The following is a 15,546-nucleotide window of genomic DNA, read 5'->3' on the forward strand; positions in this document are numbered from 1 at the left end:
AATTTGTGTGTTTAGAATTCAAATGTGTTTCCTGAACACACATTACACTTGGCTGATTAGCATGCAGTATTTCGTATACATCGTCAAGATTTTTAAGAAGGCCTCTACAGTTCCATTGAATTATGTTTTCTCTTCCCATTATTTAGTGTTGGAGCAACTGGAGTGTGTGTGTTTGTTTATGATGATGATGGTTGGTGTTTTATGGCGCAAGGCCAACGAGGGCAAAGAGCGCGAAAGAAGTTATTGAGTTTTCATCAGACCGTAAGTACTAAAACATGTAACTAAAAGTAAAGGTGATACAAAACAAAAGACAATGGAGATGGCTGGTGTATAGGGCCAGGGTGATTACACATGATATGACAAGAGCTGCAGGAAGTTTACCTCAGCTAAAAACTTAAAAACACGTTGACTAGAAAACATTGGTTCGTCGGCTAAAAAGTATGATGGGTGCAAAGGAATGTGTCGTCTGTATAATTCAGGGAAATGTTTGTGTCGTGTTGTGTCAAGTGCCTTGCATGTGATTAGTATGTGGACTACGGATAGGCCCTTTCCACACCTGCTACACGTGGGTCCCGAAGTTCCAGTGAGCAGGTGGGAGTGCGTAACATGTGCGTGGCCTATCCGCAGCCTAGCCAGGGCGACTTCAGTGTATCTGTTGTGTGAGTCAGTTACGTAGCGTCCCAGTTGTGGTTTTATTATGTGTAGTTTGTTGTCTGTTTGTTGACTCCAGCGTAATTGCCATGTGTTACGAAGCTGTCGTCTGATGAGTGTCTTTAGGTCGGTGTAAGGTACTGTTGTTATGTCAACTGTGGTCATGAGAGCAGCAGCACCAGCCATTTGATCAGCAGTCTCATTGCCAGGGATCCCACAGTGACCTGGTACCCAGCATATGGTTATTTCTAAATCTGAAGCATATGCAGTCATTATGACCTTTAAAAGAACATTGATTACATAGTTTTTTGACGACCTTCCTGATGACAATGCCTGCACAACGCTTAGAGAATCTGTGTAGACGATGGACTTTGGAATCTTATGTTCGAGGATGTGGTTTGAAACGAGTAAAATGCCATAGGCTTCTGCCGTGTAAATACTGCTATGAAAATTCATTGTCTTAGTTACGGTAAAATTTGGTCCGTGCGCTGCACAAGATACACTAAAACCATTTTTCGACGCGTCGCTATAGAATTCTGCGCACCTGTACTTGTCCTGCAGGAACAAGAAGTGCTGCAGAATTGCACTCCTGGGTACCCTATTTTTTTCTACTAATGTGAATGATAGGTCGCATGATATAGGATGTAGATGCCATGGTGGAATTGAATTATGGATGGGTGTCTTGTGCGTGTCTGAAAGAGGGACCGTAAGTGCAGAAGCCTCCTCCCTAACTCTGAGAGAGAAAGGTAAGGAAATGGATGGCCTGTTTAAAAAGTGTTGCAAGTTTGATGTATTGTTCATGACGGAATTAAAAGGATGGTCGGTAAGGGACACAATCTTAGATGCATACAGCAGGTCAACATACTCCCGCTGATGCCCTAGACACCACTTGTCGCACTCGACATAAAGGCTTTCGACAGGGCTAGTGCGGAAAGCGCCGCTTGAGAGGCGAAGGCCAAGATGCAGCACTGGGTCGAGCATTCTCACTGCGGTCTTTGTCGCCGACCCATATACGACACTGCCGTAGTCGAGCCGAGACCCCACCAACGCCGTGTACAGGCGCAGCAGGAGTTGTTTGTCGGCCCCATAAGATTGATGTGACAGAACCTTAAGAATATTCATTATTTTTAGGCATTTACATTTGAGCTGTCTGATATGAGGGATGAATGTAAGTTTTTCGTCGAATAAAATACCTAAAAACTTGTGCTCCTTGTTCACAGGAATTGGCACATTCGCAAGAGTGATGTCTGGGTCCGGGTGGACACCACGCTTCCTGGAGAATACAACACAAGAGCTCTTTCCGGGATTAATTTTAAAACCATTCTTGTCTGCCCAGCCGGCAAGCTTCTTGATGCCAAGCTGGACTTGACGTTCGCAGATGGACATATTACATGATTTAAAAGATATCTGCACATCATCTACATACATGGAGTAAGAAATTGTAGGCGGCAGTGCCTTCCCAAGGGAGTTCATTTTTACTATGAAGAGAGTGCAGCTTAGAACTCCGCCTTGCGGCACGCCATTTTCTTGAACGTGTACCTTTGACAGTGCAGAACCAACTCTGACGCGAAAGGTTCTCTCCGACAAATAGCTAGCAAGGGTGTTAAACATATTACCAGAAACACCGAATGACTTCAGGTCAGTAAGAATCCCATAACGCCAAGCGGTGTCATAGGCCTTTTCTAGGTCGAAAAACACAGTTAAACAGAACTGTTTATGCACGAAGGCATCCTTAATATACGACTCTAGTGCCACAAGTTGATCATTCGTGGATCGCCCCGCCCTGAAGCCTGCCTGGCAGCTCTCGAGAAGGCCGTTATACTCCAAAAAGTACACGAGCCTCCGGTTTATCATCTTCTCGAGAAGCTTGCACAGGCAGCTGGTCAGGGCAATGGGTCGATAGCTAGCGGGAGAAGAAGGGTCCTTCCCTTCTTTCAAGAATGCTACAACTATGGCATCCCTCCAAGACTTTGGAATGTGCCCCGAAAGCCATATCTTGTTGAAAAGGTGAAGAAGCGTTACAAGAGTGTCTGTGTGTAAGTTCTGTATCATTGTATATGTAATGTTGTCTGGGCCTGGAGCTGAGGGTTTACACGTGCTTAGAGCAGCCCTCAGCTCATGTAGTGAAAACAGGGAGTTGTAAGAAGTCTGTGATTTGTTGTTGTCGTGTAGGGACTTCTTTTCACAAGAGGCTTTATGTTTCAGGAAAGTGTTCGTGTAGTGTGCTGAACTGGACACGTGTTGAAAGTGTTGTGCGAGTGTGTCAGCCTGGTCTTCCAGAGTGTCCCCTGTTGTACTGACCAGGGGCAGGCTGTGTGTCTGTTGTCCTGTGAGTTTGCGTATTCGTGTCCATACCTTGCGTGTGTCTGTGTCCTCATTCCACCACAGCCTCCGCTGGTTGCGCGGGGCACCAGAGACGTGGGGAATGGACTTTTCGGCGGCGTCGAGGATGTGCGCCGTGAGGAGTTGGGTAGCTTCTTCAACGTGTAGGTGTCCTATGGATGTGTGGTGTAGTTTGGATGTCTCTGTGAATGTATTCCAGTTAGCTCGTGCTTCATTGAACCTATTATGGGAAGATGAACTGCTTGGGCCTTTCTCTATATATGTAAGTGAGGTGGGGAAGTGGTCACTGCCATATGGGTCAGTTCCCACACCCCACTCGAGAAGAGGAAAGAGAACTGCGGAGCCAATCGCCAAGTCAAGACATGAGTATGTGTTGTGTCCTATGTTATGGTATGTAGGCTGTTTACTGTTGAAAAGGCATGCTCCTGAAGATGTAAGGAATTTCTCTATGAGGCGACCTCGGGCATCCGTGCGAGAAGAGCCCCAAAGAGTGTTGTGAGCATTAAGGTCGCCTGTCAGGATGTATGGTTCGGGCAGCTGGTCAACCAGCGCCTCGAAGTCAGAGCTTAAAAGTGAAACATCAGGAGGAATGTATATGGAGCATACCGTTATCAACCTATTAAATATTATCGTTCGAATTGCCACAGCCTCCAGGATAGTGTTCAAGGTGACAGGGTGGCATGCTAAGGATTTGCGGGCGATTATGGCCACACCGCCAGAAGAGTGTGTGCAGCCAACCCTGTCCTTTCTGTATACCAGGTAACTATTCAAGAAATTTGTGTTCTTGGAATTCAGGTGTGTTTCCTGAACACACATTACACTTGGCTGATTAGCATGCAGAATCTCATAGACGTCGTCAAGATTATTTAGAAGGCCTCTGCAGTTCCATTGAACGATATTTTCTCTTCCCATTATTATGTATTAGAGCTACTGGAGTGTGACTATTTATGTAGGGTCTTTCGGGGCTTGGATTCTTGGACGGGGTTTTTTTACCTCCTCTGGAGGTTTAGATGGGGGGACCCGTTCCTTCCGCTGCGAAGCAGACAGGAAGGGTCCCACATCCATGTCATCATCTGATTTGGAAGGGGTACCCGGCGTACTGGACCCCCCGGACCTGGCACCCTTTGCGGTGCCCTTCGTTTTGGCCGCGACCGCCGAGGGCGTCAGGAGCGCCCCGGGTGGCACAGGCGGTGCGGCGGAGGTGGGAACTGCTGCGGTTTCCTCCAGCTCCATCTCCTCCGGGCCCTCGCATGTGCTTCGGGCCGGTGGAGAGGACGAAACAGAGGGTGCAGCAGCATCCCCAACGGACGTGGATGCCACCACAGCCGCTGCTGACTTAGCAAGCGGCGTGGTGGCGGGTTGGGCGGCCAGAGGCAACCCAGGGGGGGGGCGGGGGCGGGACCAGGTCCGACTCGCGGTACTGGGTCCCCGCCGAAACTAGACGCCGCTGCGCCCCCCGGCGAGCTGCGTCGGCATACCTCCCCAGGGGGAAAGAGGCGAACCTCTTTCGCGCCTCTGGGAAGGTAAGATTCTCAGTCACTTTAACCTTGATGATCTCCTTCTCCTGTTTGAATTTCTCGCATGTTCTAGCGTAGGCCCCGTGGGGTCCCTTGCAGTTCGCACAGATGAGGGTTTGCGATGGGCAGTTGTCAGATGCATGATCATGTTGTGCACACTTGGCGCATGTTAGTCGACCACGACAAGCATTAGTGCCATGTCCAAACCGCTGACACTTGTAGCAGCGGCGTGGGTTCGGCACGTAGGGTCGGACCGGACATCTCAGGAAACCTGCGCTGACCGACTCAGGAAGTGTTGAGCGGTCAAATGTCAAGATTATGTGTTTAGTAGCTATTATTTGGTCGTTTCGGCGTATCGTGATTCGCCGCACTGCTGTCACGCCCTGATCACGAAGGCCGTCGAGCAGATCTGCTTCAGTCTCATTTATTAGATCTCTATCAGAGATGACGCCCTGGCAGCTATTCAGACTGCGATGGGGCGTGATCTTGATGTCGACATCGACCATGCGCGTTTGCTTCAAGAGGTTACAGGATTGTTGTTTGTTTGGGACTTCAATTAGGACTTCTCCGGTTGTGAGCTTTTTAGCCTTGTACGATTTGCCTACAAGGCTTTCAAGAAACTTGGAAATGACAAAGACAGACTGGGACGTGACTGGTTTTGATTTATCTAGGGATTCCATTACCAGGAAGCGCGAGAAATTATCGGGCTTTGGAATGGAGATCGAAGACAACGGAGGAAAAGATACTTCGGTGCGGCCCCTTTTCAGGGACCGATCACGTTTGGAGGGGGGGTTTGAAAATGCCATATGATACATTGGAAAGCAGGGGACGGGGGTACTTTCTTCCACAACCTTACCCTGATAGCTGAGGAGGTCCCGGAGCTCCCTGCCTGGTAAACAGACAGGGAGCCCATCCGCCGGAGCTTGACCTGGGCTCCGACGGCTACCGTTCGTGGTTTCTAACCCTCCACCTATAAACACATTGCCACGGTTGGATCCAGCGTATGTTTTGGGGCTCGGGGTCCGCGGTATCGCCAGTACCGTCACCAAGATTGCTCAAGGTGCCCCGTGCGGGGTGTGTGTTTGTTTATGTGTCGTCTTTCGGGGCTGTGACTCTCGTCTTTTTTGGCTTGTCGGGAGGCTTTGGCGTCGGGACGCGTTCCTTGCGCTGCGTTGCGGGCAGGAACGGCCCGACATCCATGTCGTCGTCGGACGTCCGAGGGGTGCCCGACGAACCGGGCCCCCCGGACTTGGCCCCCCCTCGGGAGCCCTTCGTTTGAGCCGCCACCGCCGAGGGCGTCCGGGGCGCCAGAGGTGGCACGGGCGGTGCGGTGGCGGTGGGAACCGGTGCGGGGCCCGTGGTGTCCATCACCTCGGTACCCTCCAACGCACTGGAGGATGGGGAGACAGAGGCGGGAGCGGCACCGGTCCCGACGGAAGAGGTTGCCACCACAACCGCTGCTGCCTCAGCAAGCGGCGTGATGGCGGGTTGGGCTGCCAGAGGCAACCCAGGGGGGGGCGGGGGAGGGACCAGGTCAGACTCGCTGAACTGGGTCCCTGTGGAAACGAGACGCCGCTCCGCCCCCCGGCGAGCTGCGTCGGCGTACCTCCCCAGGGGGAAAGAGGCGAACCTCTTTCGCGCCTCTGGGAAGGTAAGGTTCTCAGTGACTTTCACCTTGATGATCTCCTTCTCCTGTTTGAATTTCTCGCATGTTCTAGAGTAGGCCCCGTGGGGCCCCTGGCAGTTAGCACACATGAGGGTTTGCGATGGGCAGTTGTCTGATGGATGATCGTGTTGTGCGCAGTTGGCGCATGTTAGTCGACCACGGCAGGCGGTAGTGCCATGCCCAAACCGCTGGCATTTAAAACACCGGCGGGGGTTGGGGATGTATGGCCTGAGGGGGCAATGAATGAAACCTGCATGTACTGATTCAGGAACTGTGGAATGGTCAAAAGTCAATATTACATGTTTTGTTAGGATTTCCTTGTTAATTCTACGAATCATGATACGCCTCACTGCTGTCACACCTTGGTCCTTAAGGCCTTCCAACAGATCGGTGTCAGTTTCATTCATTAGATCTGACTCAGAGATCACACCCTGGGAGCTATTAAGGCTGCGGTGGGGTGTGACCCTGATGTCGAGATCTGCGATGCGAGTTTGAGTCAAGAGATTTGTAGCTTGTTGCTTGTTATTCACTTCTACAAGAACTTCTCCTGTTCTGAGTTTTTTGGCTTTGTAGGACTGACCAACAATGCCCTCAAGAAATTTGGAGATCAGGAAGACAGACTTTGTGGCAAGGGGGTTCGACGCATCAACAGATTCGATTACTAAAAACCTAGCATAGTTGTCCGGCTTTCGGAAACTCGTCGTTGGCAACGGAGGAAAGGATACTTCGGTGCGGCCCCTTTTAGGGGGCCGATCTTTGGATTTGGAAAATTTGGAAGCCATATATCATAGTATAAAAGCAGGGAGACGGGGGTACTTTCTCCTTTGACCTTACCCTGGTAGTCAAAGAGGTCCCGGAGCTCCCTGCCTGGTAGACAGGCAGGGAGCCCATCGGCCGGAGCTTGACCAAGGCTCCGACGGCCACCGTTAGAGGTTTCTACCCTTCACCTTAAAAACACATCACCACGGTAGGGCACAGCTTATGTTGGGGGGCTCGGGGTCCGCGGTATCGCCAGTACCGTCACCAAGATTACTCAAGGTGCCCATGGTCTCCCCCGGTCTCCCCCGGCTAGAGTTCGTACCGTGCCCATACCGCTGGCATTTGAAGCAGCGGCGTGGGTTTGGCACATACGGGCGCGTGGGACATCGCAAGTAACCTGCCGTCACGAATTCTGGTAGTGGGGTTCTGTCAAAGGTCAAAATTACGTGCTTTGTTTTAATCTATTTGCTATCTCGTCGTATTGTGATGCGCCGGACTGCTGTGACCCCTTGGTCGCGCAGTCCTACAAGGATGTCGGTTTCGGTTTCGTTGATTAGATCGAGTTCGGAGATGACGCCTTGAGAAGAGTTTAAGGTTATGTGAGGTGTGATCGTAATTTCTAGACCATCGATGTTAGTTTGTTGAAGGAGCTTATTGGCCTGCTCTTTGTGGCTGACTTCAATGAGCACATCACCAGAAGTAAGTTTTTTCGCCTTGTAGTTTTTTCCAGCCACACTTTCAAGAAACTTTGCAACAAGGAAGACTGGTTTTCCACTTACAGGGGTTTCTTTGTCAAGAGATTGCATAATGAGGAAGCGAGGAAAGATGTCATTGCTTCGGAGGTCAATGTTCAGAAGAGGTTTGGAAGTTACTTCGGTGCGGGCCCTTGTGAGGACCCGATCATTTGGTTTGGGGGGTTTAGATAATACCATAAGCTATAGTATAAAAGCAGGGGACGGGGGTACTTTCTTCGCTCGGGTTACCCTGATACCGAGAGAGGTCCCGGAGCTCCCTGCCTGGTAAACAGACAGGGAGCCCATCCGCCGGAGCTTGACCTGGGCTCCGACGGCCACCGTTTGTGGTTTCTGCCCTTCACCTTACAACTCGTAGCCACGGTAGATTACAGCGTGAGTGTGGGGGCTCGTCGTCCGCGGTGTACCCGTCACCTTAAAACAACAAGGTGCCCCGTGAGCTCTTTCGCGCATCTGGCTGTCATTGTTGCCGCCAGGCTAACGCCAGCGGCCACCACGTCACCTTAATAATTCCTCACTCAATAAAGACTACCTTTCTCTCTCCCCCACACCAAATGGAGCACTTAAAGCTGCCCCCTTAGAACTGCCGGGACGTAAGCGCAGTTGGCCACCATGTGTTTAGGGGTAACTAGACCATTTAGCATCTTACAAACTACATCACTTGAAGCCCGCCAACGTAGATATGCCCTACACATGCTTAAGAAAGATCCATAAAATAGTGCTGTAACTCTTGTCAACAACTGATATCAATACATCCTTTCCAATTTACCCGCAGGAAACAGAACGTACTGGAGCCTATTGGGAAGGTCGGAGATACAGAAGAAGCTTTGCACGACACCTAACACAAATCGTGCCAAAAATGTGGTGCTCTTCCTAGGAGATGGCATGGGGATCAGCACAGTCACAGCAGCGAGGATTTTTAAGGGGCAGTCGGAGTCCTGTTTCAGCGGAGAAGAGTCAGTCTTGGCCTGGGAGCAATTTCCCCACGTGTCTCTGTCCAAGACGTACGGCCTGGACGCTCAGACATCTGACTCGGCCAACACCGCCACTGCTTACTTATGTGGCGTTAAAGCTAATATCGCGACCCTTGGGGTTGATGCGTCTGTAAAGGCAAGTCTCACCGTTGCATTCTTTTTAAAGACGTTCGTCTTTCTAGGGTCAATTTGCGTATTCATTGGAGATTGTGGCCATTACTACACCAGGGTGGCCAATCCTGCTCTGGTGAGGGAGTGCGTTGCCGGCAATGGTCACCGGGATCAGGCCACACCCCAAGCCTCATTCTGCAATTCCATCCATACGCGGATTCTTTTTTTATCCGGTGGGAATTGTTCGGCACCGGGATTCGAGCCACGGTCCTTGTGCACGCAAAGCGGATGCTTTACCTCTACGCCACCGTTGCACCGCTGATAGGTGTAACATTAAGGGAGAATAGAGCGGAGTGGGTCAGGGGACAAACGCGTGTTAAAGATATATTATTAGAAATTAAGAAGAAGAAATTAACGTGGGCAGGGCATTTACTGTGAATGCAAGATAAACGTTGGTCATTAAGGGTAACAGAGTGGATCCCTAGAGAAGACAAGCGTGGCAGGGGGCGTACGAAAGTTAGATGGGCAGATGAGATCAAGACGTCTGCGGGGACAATCGGTCGCAGTTAGTACACGACCGGGATAATTGGAGATTAATGGGAGAGGCCTTTCCCTGCAGTGGGCGTAGACAGGCTGCTGATGATGAAATAAACAAGTAAAATGATGATGATGGTTGGCTGTCAGTGTCACAACGATAACTGGGGTAAAAGGCGCTATATCGTTATATATGAGAGTGGCTACGTATGAGTCGCTATATATGAGAGATGACGGAAACACTATGATGATGATGTTTAGATTTTAATGGCGCAAGGCCAACTAAGGGCAAAGAGCGCCAAACAAAAGTAATTTCATGAGAGCGACATGAAATTAAAAGTCAGATATTTCAGTAAAAATAAACAAAGTAAAACAACGTAATGAAGATGACTGGTGTAAAGGGCCAGGTTGTCAAGACGCTTGATATGAAATGAGATGTAATAATTTTACGTGGGTAAAAAACTCAAAAACACGTTTGATTGAAAACATGGGCTCATCTCCTGAGAAGTCTGACGGGTGTTGTGGAATATGTCGCGTGTATAGTTGTGGGAAGTGTTTGTGTCGTGTTATGTCAAGTGCCTTCCATTGAATGAGTATGTGGATTACGGATAGGCGCTCTCCACACCCGCTGCACATGGGTCTTGCGGATCCAGTGAGCAGGTGGAAGTGTGTTACATGGGTGTGGCCTATCCGTAACCTTGCCAAGGCAACTTCTGCGTGTCTGTTGTGTGAATCGGTTTTGTATCGTCCCAAGTGTGGTTTTACAATGTGGAGTTTGTTCTCTGTCTGTTCACTCCAATTTTTTTGTCATGTTTTACGTAGTTGTTGTTTTATGTGTGGTTTCAAGTCAGTGCAGGGTACTGTTGTGAGGTGCACCGTGTTTGTGAGTTCAGCAGCGGCCATTTCATCTGCCGTCTTATTTCCAGCAACCCCTGAGTGGCCTGGGGCCCAACAAACAGTCACCTCAAGGTTTGCGCCACATGCCGACATAATTGTCCTAAGAACAAGATTTATGACGTAATTTATGGATTTCTTTCGGGATGATAACGCCCGTACAACGCTTAGTGAATCAGTGTAAATGACAGGTTTTGGATATGACATTTCACAATGTGATTCACAGCAAGAAAGATTCCATAAGCCTTTGCTGTGAAGATGCTACAAGTTACATTCATGGATCCAGAAATTTCTTCAAAATTGTGTCCGTGAGCAGCACATGACACGGCGAAAGCAGTTTTCGAGGCGTCGCTATAAAATTCTGTACACTGGTACTTCTCCTGCAGCGAGAGAAAGTGCTGCAGAATCACATTTCTGGGTACCCTATTTTTGTCGAGTTGAATGAAAGACATGTCACACGACACAGTGCGAAACTGCCATGGCGCTATAAAGTCAATGCATGATGATTTGAAGGTGTTTAAAAAGGAGACGATAAGTAAAGCCGCCTCCTCTCTCACTCTTTGTGAGGAGGGAACAGAAATGGACGGGCGATTTAAAAAGAGCAGTGATGTGGATGTATTCATAAAAACAGGTTTAAAAGGATGGTTATCGATTGATGACATTTTAGAAGCATATAAAAGATCAACATAAGTTCGCTGGTGCTCGAGACACCATTTTTTGCATTATACATACAGGCTTTGACAGGGCTTGTACGAAAGCACCACACGAGAAGCGAAACCCCAAGTGCAGCACTGGGTCGAGCATTTTTAGCGCTGTTTTCGTGGCCGACAAATAGACAACACTTCTGCAATCCAACCGACGCCCTACCAAAGCGGTATAGAGCCGCAGGAGGAGTTGTTTGCACCGTATGATTGGTGAGATAGGACTTTCAGAATATTCATTGTTTTTAGAAATTTTTGCTTGAGCTGGTTGATATGGAAGATGAATGCGAGTTTTTCGTCCATGATCACACCCAAAAACTTGTGTTCTTTTTTAACAGGAATTCGGTCACCATTGAGAGTCATTTTAGGATCGGGCGTCTCTTTGAGAATACGACACAGGTACATTTCGCGGGAATAAGTTTGAAGCCATTTTCGTCTGCTCAGCGAGAGTTTGTTTACCCCAAGCTAGACCTGACGTTCACATATGGATATGTTACAAGATATTAAAGATATTTCTACATCATCCACATACACTAAACATGAGATCGATGGAGTCAATTCTTTCCGAAGAGAGTTCATCTTGACAATGAAGACCGTGCAGCTCAAAACTCCGCACTGAGGCACGCCATTTTCTTGAATGTGAACTCTTGACAGTGCCAACCCAACTCTGACACAAAACGTTCGTTTGGACAAGTAACCATCAAGAGTGTTCAACAGGTTACCTATTATGCCATAAGATTTTAAGTCTGCGAGAATGCCGTATCGCCATGCCGTATCATAGGCTTTTTCGGTGTCTAGAAATGCGGCCTTGCAGTACTGTTTGTGAAATGATGATGATTGGATTTTTTTATGGCGAAAGGCCGACTACGCGAAAACAGCGCCAATGAAAAGTTGTTTTATGAGGGCGAGGTGATGGTAAGTGTCAAACATTCAACTAAAATTATACCTGAAATGACATAAAAGACAGTGTAGATGACTGGTGTAAAGGGCCAGGGTGTCAATATGCTTGGTAAGTAATGAGATGTAAAAACTTGACATCGCTAAGAAACTTAAAAGTACGCTTGTGCGTGATTGTGGGGTCGTCCCCTAAAAACTACGATGGGTCTAGTACCTTGCATATAATGAGGATGTGGATCACGGATAGGGCCTCTCCGCACCTGCTGCACAGAGAACTTTGAGATCCAGGGAGAAGGTGCGAGCGCGTTGCATGTGTGTGCCCTATCCGTAATCTAGCCAATGCGAGTTATGTGTATCTATTGCGTGTTTCAGTGGTGTATGGTCCCAAGTGTGGTTTTATTACGTGTAATTTGTCTGTTTGTTCACTCCAGTGTGTTTGCCATGTTTTGCGAAGTTGTTGTCTGATGTGTGTCTTCACGTCGGTGTAGGGTAATGTGGTTATGTCTACTGTATTCAAGAGTGTAGCAGAAGCAGCCATTCGATCCGCGGCTTCGTTCCCGGCTATACCCCAGTGGCCAGGGACCCAGCAAAGGACCAATTCAAATTTCTGGACGTATACAGACATAATACCCTAGACGATCAGATTGACAACATGATTTTTCGAAGACTTCGTTGACGACAATGCCCGCACAACACTGAGGGAATCTCTATAGATAATGGATCGTGGGATTTGGACTTGAAGTATATGATTAACAACAAGTACACCATAAGCCTATGCCTAAAAGATACTAGTATTACTATTCAGATTTTTAGTGACATTAAGGCCGGCTTTATGCGGAAGCAGGACACAGAGGTGGCAGTTTTAGAGGCGTCCGTATACAATCCAGAACGTACATTGATACTTCTGCTGCCAATAGAAGAAGTGCTGCAGAATTGCACATCTAGGAGATCGGTTTTTATCTATATGTGTGAAACATGTATCGCATAATACAGGGCGGAGATTCCATAGTGATATAAAATCTGTTACAGAAGTTTGGACGGTATCTAAAAGGAGACAGCAAGCTCTGACGCTTCCTCTATAACTCTCTAAGAGAAGGGCGCAGAGAACGATGGTCGATTTAACAGGAGTTCAGTCATGGATGTATCATAAAAAAAACTGATTTAAAAGAACGGTGAGGCGTGGACGAAATTTTAAAGGCATAAAGGAGATGTGTGCATGCTCGCTGACATTCTAGGCTCCATTTGTTGCACTCTACATACAGGCTTTCGACCAGACTAGTCCAGAAGGCACCACACGCCAAGCAGAGCCCTAGACCAAAGGGTCCAGCATTCTGAGCAATGGCGTAGCCAGAGGGGGGGTTTGGGGGGGTTCAACCCCCCCCCCCCCCCCGAAATATTCACTGCACCCCTCTTCTCAGTGACGTAGCCAGGGGGGTCCTCACCGGGCTTCATCCCCTCCCCCCCCCCCGGAATTTTTCGGGCTGGCGCCGTGCTGCCTGTTTTGCCTGGTACGTCGCCTGTGAACAAAGGCACATATCTTTCGCAGGTGCCGCTATTAGAAACATGCATGGCTAAATGCCTGCCCTACGCATTCTTGTTTACACAAAACGAAGCGCCTGAGTCAGGATAATTGCGTTGCGGAGGGGTGCAGCCCCAAAACAGATCGCGCCTTCGGGTAAGCTCAGCGCGCGGGGGCGTTGTGCCCATTCGTGCATGACATGTCACCACACGGAGAATAATTGGCCGGTTGAGTCGTTCTTAGCATGCAGAGGAGATTGACTCGTCACGGTATGAACGAGGGAGCAAGGAGTTGTTCGCACAAACTCGCGACGGAAAAGCAGAGAGACCACCGTCTATTGACAGGTGAAGACTGGTACGATGAAGGGCCTAAAGGGAGCAGACGATCATTGTATGTTAAGCAGAACAAGATGCAAGCGGTGGTAGCAGACCACGACCGCTCCATCTCCTAAAATGGGGGAGATTGAGCGACCGTGGGCAGACATTCAAGAAGAATGCAATGCAAGGGCTGCGTATTGGGCGAAATGTGTGGGCTACCTGAATGAATGTAGTGCGTGGGCAGAGGGCCTTTGTCAGTGAGGGCAGGGCGCACAGCAAGGTATACCCCTCTACGGCGCGTCACCCCTTCATTCTTCCTTTTTCACGTTTGAGCCAGCGAGGGTGTTGCGATGTTGCGACAGTCATTTTCACCTCCGCGATTACGCAGATTTGTTCGGCGGTATTTTTCCCTGACCTAGCAGCGGGTCAACAAAAATGGCGCACTGCGGTTCATAGACCCAGTTACAGACTTTTTCCTAAATGTGAGGGCACCGCGGTCACTCCCCGCCACGGGCAGACGGCAGTCGCGACAGTAACAAAGAACCGATGGCCATCTTCAACCGCAGTCACAACTAAAGCCGCTCCATTGCGTCCATGGCCGCTTTTTACCTGGGCGGCCGCTGCCCGGAGCAATGTATATTCAGGGCCTTAATTGAGACACGACAACAGCAATATGCTGCAAGGACAGAAGCGCACATGCCTTTGAGAATCTCAAGTTCCAAGTGCCAACACACAAAAGAGGCCTCAAATTGTAAGTCATTTCCTTCCATTGATTTTTCCTTGCATGATCACTGATGTATTTTGACGATGGAGGTTGCTGTACCTTGTGCCTTAAGCTGTGCGGTGTATATCAATTGATTCCTTCCTAAATTTACTCGATGTTACAGTACCTTTGTTTCTGTGAGATAAAAAATGTGTCTCGTTTTATTTCGAATGCAATATTTGCGTTTGAATTAGTCGTTGAAGGAAGTGCCTACGGTGAAGCGGATAGGTGACTTTCAATGACGGAAAACATAAATTCAACTCGTATAAACGCCTAAATATTTTATTATGCACAATCTTGGGGAGGGATACTCAGAGTGTATCGGGACAGCACTAGTATCGGTACATGAATAGTTAAAAATGTATTAGTTCACGCTGCAGTTTTACTAGTTTGCTTTTACGGGGACACAACTCCATGTGAAGTAGCCGCTGTCGCATGGTGTGCCCGTTATCGAGACTTTGTCACCGCGTTTCATACCAACGCGTGCATCCACTGCTATAACCCAATTTTAAAATCATCATGGAACATGCGCCAGTGAAGGACATTCGTAATCGTGGCGCAGAAACGTACGTGCCATTGTGGTAGAATTTTCCGTTAGCGCTTCTTGGCCTTCGAAGTTCTGTGTACGTAGGCGTATCGTTCTTTCAATGCTCAATCGGTCTGCCATGACAACAGAATTTCGTAATTAAACAAAGTCTACAGACCACAGTCCCTATCAAGAGCACCAGCACACCTCCGCCGCCAGCACGCAGCAATATTTTGCTCAGCACCACCGTCTTTGCATTATTATTTTTTCTTGCTGAATTTAAAGCTCGATACAGAATTGAATGGTCAACTTTGCAGTGATTTACCCTACTTTATCCACGAGTGGTACGTATACACCTAAAGGGAATGGCCTCCCCTGAAAAGTTACTGGATAGTGCAAATCTTCAGACAGGCAATAGGACATTTATGCACGAAGCATTGAATACTTGACAGACAATAATGCAACTATTTCAGAACACAATAGGACGCCATTAAGAGTGATATCCACGTTCGCATGGATCCCGCTCTTTCGGTAGAACATAACACAAGTACGTTTAGCTGCGTTAGCTTTAAAAGCGTTTTTATCCGCCCAGCCAGCTAGTCTGTCAACATCAAGCTGGACT

At 48.6% G+C, this 15,546-nt stretch overlaps 1 protein-coding gene across 1 annotated transcript in view; it reads left to right on the plus strand.

Annotated features, from left to right (window-relative positions):
* LOC144168385 (alkaline phosphatase-like) overlaps positions 1–15,546 on the plus strand; it is a 112,795-nt gene that overhangs the window by 37,584 nt on the left and 59,665 nt on the right. The window contains exon 2 of the mRNA XM_077697385.1: positions 8,464–8,798. Within this exon, the coding sequence (XP_077553511.1) occupies positions 8,464–8,798 (335 nt within the window). The remainder of the gene's footprint in view (positions 1–8,463; positions 8,799–15,546) is intronic.

Source organism: Haemaphysalis longicornis, unplaced genomic scaffold (genome assembly GCF_048455015.1).
Source record: "Haemaphysalis longicornis isolate Haplotype H1 unplaced genomic scaffold, Haemaphysalis longicornis Haplotype H1 scaffold_2, whole genome shotgun sequence".
Taxonomy (NCBI): domain Eukaryota; kingdom Metazoa; phylum Arthropoda; class Arachnida; order Ixodida; family Ixodidae; genus Haemaphysalis; species Haemaphysalis longicornis.